This window comes from Gadus chalcogrammus, chromosome 15 (assembly GCF_026213295.1).
Source record: "Gadus chalcogrammus isolate NIFS_2021 chromosome 15, NIFS_Gcha_1.0, whole genome shotgun sequence".
In the NCBI taxonomy this organism is placed as follows: domain Eukaryota; kingdom Metazoa; phylum Chordata; class Actinopteri; order Gadiformes; family Gadidae; genus Gadus; species Gadus chalcogrammus.
In genome coordinates, this window is record NC_079426.1 from 16342184 (window position 1) to 16347387 (window position 5204).

General features: G+C 49.4%; 1 protein-coding gene across 1 annotated transcript in view; it reads right to left on the minus strand.

Moving 5' to 3' along the window:
- bcl11aa (BCL11 transcription factor A a) overlaps positions 1 to 2097 on the minus strand; it is a 44346-nt gene extending 42249 nt beyond the window's left edge. Inside the window, exon 1 of the mRNA XM_056609788.1 lies at positions 1899 to 2097. Coding sequence (XP_056465763.1) covers positions 1899 to 1953 — 55 coding nt within the window. The 5' untranslated portion in view covers positions 1954 to 2097. The remainder of the gene's footprint in view (positions 1 to 1898) is intronic.
- Positions 2098 to 5204: the final 3107 nt, after the last annotated feature.

Sequence of the window (5204 nt, forward strand, 5' to 3'; positions counted from 1 at the left end):
AATACAAATGGAGTAGCTAATTATAAATAAAATACATTGACGAGTGTCTAGCTATCCATTCACAATTTAGTAAATTCCTTTGGTGTTAAATCCAACACGTTGAAAAGAGTAGAGAATAATTGTTAGCGGGATATAATAAGTAGGTCTTGAATAAATAATTATCCTACACATGAGAAAGACGACATTCCACACTAAAAAAACCTAAGGTTACCCTCTAAAGATCCCAAGATAATGCAATTAATTAAGCATTTAAATTGTATTTGTAATTTATTTGTTTTACATTCCCAACCAAAAATAATAAATTGTAAAATCCTATACTTCTGTATTAAATCAGCAATAATGACTGACAATGCAGGCTTATCTTAAGTAATAGATCTTGTGAGAAAAAATAACGTTAAAAGCATTAGGGTGTTGGAGAAGGGAGCGCGGATTCCCCGCTCCTCCTCCACGTCGGGTTCTAAACACACCGTCCGATATGCAGATAGGGGTGTTGGTGGAATGGATCAGGTTCAAGTTTACTGGTGTTTTCTGATCGTGGCCTGCCTCCTAGCGACAGCACTGGGGCATAGGTATGCTATGCCTCTGTTTGGGCTGTGCACTACGCTACCCTTTACACACAGTTCCAACCCAAGAGAAAAAGATACGTTTCACGGGCTACCCTGGCAGCAGGTTATATGAACATTGCGACATATAACTGAGTTTACATGGCAATGATATTCGCAGACTCTGAGAAATAGGCTTACTACTTTGTGTATATCGGCGTGTTACCTTGCGGTTGACAACATTATTCGGCGATGGTGACAGTTTCAATTTCAAAGCCCTGCACCTAGCGACTGTGATATTGCTTTTCTCTTCACACAACACGAGTATAACACATGCATCGCCTTATAATGAAGACAGCACAATAAGAAGGAGATGATAATGGAACCGACGCGCTCTGACACCTTCTGCAGCGGAGTCGCAAGTGAAGGGACTGCATCGCAATGAATGCTTAACACAGAATGGAAACACATCCGCCTACTTGGCTATTAGTCTTACCTTAACAGTTAGGATAACATTATAGCCCCGATCTTTATGAAAACTTCCTTATCGGATGGGAGAACAGACTACCTTCCTGTTGCTTGGTCGTGTGGTCTGAACTAAAGCGACACTGCAGAACCTCTTTCACTAAGCCTCGTGTTTAACCAAATTTGAAAAAAAAAAGCAAATCACCAAAGGATTGCGATAAGAACAAGCAGATGTGGATCCTTATAGCGTTAAGTAAATCGCGGGGGTTAACTCTGACTGAGGAGCTGCTGGTTATGCGGGTCGAGGCGTACACGCGACACTTGTAAACACGAGATGTTTCCCGATCCACATCCACTTCCATTTTTTTTGAAGAATAATCCAAAAATAGTAAGAGAGGTGGGGAAACACGACTATCGGGCAAGTAACCCGCGTATAGGTGCGCGATATCCCGGTTGATTTGACTACCAGGCTGCGGGGACCGAGCGCCTCTAAGCACCCCTGTATGCCCACCATGCTGACCGGGAGCGGCGGGGGCAGCGCAGCCCCCCGTGTGCCTGTTAACATGGCATGCTCGGGGATTCTGAAACTTCTCAGATTTCAGAGCAAAAAACAACAAAAATTGCAGAAACAACTTTTCTCTCTCTACCGGCGGCTGGTTTCGTTACGCACGGACGTGTTCCACTTTCTCCCGTCGCTTCACTAACCGGTAAAGTCCGGTTGACCGCGGGTCCGCGCGGTACGTCCAGTGTCCAAAGCCCAGGTTGCCCCCTCCCCCCCCCCCCCATTCAACCGCGGTCCGGTGAATGGACCTCCAGCATCCAAACCAGGCAGAGGGGGAGAGGAGGAGGAATAGGCCGAAAAAAGAAACATTTGCTGGTTTTTTTACTTACGCGAAAAATCCCGTTTGCTCAAGTGCTGGGGCTTGCCTTGCTTGCGGCGAGACATGGTGGTGTGGTGGCGGCGTTCAGCGCGGATCACATCGGGAGAGCCGGGTTAGAAAGGAGACTCCAGTGGAAAAAAAAATCTTCATAAATGCCTTTGACAATCAAAATAAATTAGAAATAATACAAAGATGGCGCGGCGAAGACGGATTGCGGGATCGCCGTCATGGCTTTTTTGAAACCGAGAGCGAGAAAGAGAGATAGGGAGAGAGGGAGAGGGGAGAGATGAAAAAATGGCAAAAGCCCCCCTGAGCTGCAAGTTCAAGTGCGGACGTGACGTCCCTGCGAACTTGAACGTCAGGCGATGGATGGACACCGACATACAAAACATGGGCAGGGCGAAGCGCCCGAGTGGGAGGAGGGAAGCGGAATAACAACGCCAATGGACGGTCATTAGGGGCTGGACATGAAAAATAGACCCGGGGAAGCCAATGGACACAGAGATCAGGGGGGCCGGACAAGAAGCACTTGGGGAAGGGGAGTGTGTGTGCGGGAGAGAGAGCACAGAGAGGGAGCGAGAGAGAGAGCGAGAGCGAGAGCGAGAGCGAGAGAGAGAGAGAGAGAGAGAGAGAGAGAGAGAGAGAGAGAGAGAGAGAGAGAGAGAGAGAAGAGAGAACGCGCGAGGGGAGGGAGAGAGAGAGGTTGTTTAATGGAAGCAATATGCACTGTGTGTGGCGTTAGGGTTACTGTGTGTGCATGTGTGTGTGTGTGTGTGTGTGTGTGTGTGTGTGTGTGTGTGTGTGTGTGTGTGTGTGTGTGTGTGTGTGTGTGTGTGTGTGTGTGTGTGCGTGTGTTTGCGTGTGCGTGTGTGTGTGTGTGTGTCTGTGTGTGTGAGTGTTCGTGGGTGTGACTTTGCGTGTATGTGTGTGCGTGTGTACGCGTGTGCGTGGGCGTGTGTGTGTGCTTGCGTGCTTGCGCGCGCGCGCGTGTGTGTGTGTGTGTGTGTGTGTGTGTGTGTGTGTGTGTGTGTGTGTGTGTGTGTGTGTGTGTGTGTGTGTGTGTGTGTGTGTGTGTGTGGTAAAATAGTGGTCCGGACAAATACTGCACATACAGCGGTATGAGCAGCTCGGAGTGTGGGATAGTAAGACTGCGTGAGAGAGACCACACCGACGCATATAATGGTCACTTCAGTGTTCGTACACATTGCTCGCACACCTGTACGCGCGCGCGTGCTTTTGTGTGTGCGTGTGTATAGAATGCATATTGTTGTATTTTTGTTGTATTCGGGCGTGTGGAAGCACGTTGTTCTGCGCGCTGGTGTCAGGTAGGGAAGTGGGCAGAGAAGAGAGAGCAGATAGAGAGAGCAGTGAGAGAGCGAGATAGGTCTTAATGCATGCACGCTGCGGGGCGAGTTGGAACTATCCGATTGCAGCGAACAGGACAGACGGGTTCTGTGTGGCGACGAGAGTGCGAGGACACGTCCAGCCCCCGTCGAGTCGCCTTATTAATCAACCTCTGCTCTGCTCCTTATAGGCAATCGCACTATACTAAGCTGCACATGTTTGGCGGTCCTTTCCCTATAACCTATATATACAAGCGGGCTCCTCAAAGTGTCACCTATACATGCAGGCTACGGAGGGGTGGCCGGGTGTTGATGTGGGTGCTCGCGGGGGTGGGATGGGGTGCGGAAGAGGGAACATCGGGTACTATAGAGTGCAAACTTCTACCTCACGTCTATCTTTAAGGCTGCGGGCTTGCGCGGCGCTGATGTGTGCGTGTGTACATGTGTGTGTGTGTGTGTGTGTGTGTGTGTGTGTGTGTGTGTGTGTGTGTGTGTGTGTGTGTGTGTGTGTGTGTGTGTGTGTGTGTGTGTGTGCGTGCGCGTGCGTGCGTGTGTGTCTGACGACTGTACACGATTCTTTGTGTGAAATCGAAACTCCATGACGAGCTCCGCACTACGCAGACCGTGGGAGTGGGCCCATACGAGCCCGTGTAATAACTTTCAGATGTGCCTCAGGTTCGAGCTACGAGAATGGTGGGGTGGAGAGAGGGGGGGGGGGTGTGGTGCGACGACGATCAGGCAGGAGGAGGAGGGCGGGAGGACGGGAGCGGCGACGGAGGGAGGGAAAGAGATTGTAAATACTCTCGAAATAGGGGGGTTTGGTAATATAAGACGGGGGGGGCTAAACGGCGGGCACGCAGCCCGGCGTGCAGACTTAAATACGACACCGTGTTCTGAAGAAGACAGACATCGCTCAATGAAAAGCAACGCGGCGACAAGAGCGGCGCGCAGGGCGTGCGGAGCGCGGAGGAGACCGTAGAGCAGAGAGAGACAATATAGAAGAGAAAGACGGAGAGGCATTATAGCATGGAAGAGATGAAGAGACAGTGTGGCAGAGTGACTCGTAGAGCCGTGCGTCTATCCGTCTGGAGAGCAGCCGCCTGTGAAGAGATGTGAGGCCAACGACTCGAGCGATGGTCTGAAATGAAGTGAACCACGGGACAACGAGGCGCGCGCACGGACCACGCGGAGGACACGCACTTAATAAAAGGGGGGCATTGGACAGAACAAGGGTGGGTGAGAGAAAGAGAGAGATCGCGTGTGTGTGTGAGAGAGAGAGAGAGAGAGAGAGAGAAAAAAAAGAGAAGGAGGGAGGGGGGAGAGCAATGAGACGGAGAGCAAGTGGAGAAGGTTCAACGTCAAGAGGGAAAAATGCATGACCAGTGAGTGAAATATTTTGCAGGTTGCGACTCGTCCGCGAGTGAGCTCTCCGGCTGTGTGTGTGTGTGTGTGTGTGTGTGTGTGTGTGTGTGTGTGTGTGTGTGTGTGTGTGTGTGTGTGTGTGTGTGTGTGTGTGTGTGTGTGTGTGTGTGTGTGTGTGTGTGTGTGTGTGTGTGTGTGTGTGTGTGTCTGCCTCAACTGAACTGGAAGCATGCAGCAATGGCGAATTTTACTGTTGAGGTTGTCAAACTTTGGTTGTGTTAGGTTGTTGCAAAACCTGTCTTCCACCGGACCATGTAACAACAGCTAATGAGCGGATTTTTCACGTATTATTTTAGTGATTGATGTATGAATTGCCACTGAATGGAGATTTTATACAAATTCGTGATTAATCTTGTTAATGTTAATGCACGTATTTGCGGAATATATATATATTTACTTATTTTAGGCTCACTTAAAATAACAACGCCGTTCTAATTTCTGCTCATATGTGAATAAAATATGACGAGGCTAAATAGCCTTAAACAGCAAGTCAACATGTGCTATCTTTGCAGATGAATGTCAAAGCCATTCACTTAGGCTTATTTTCCAAA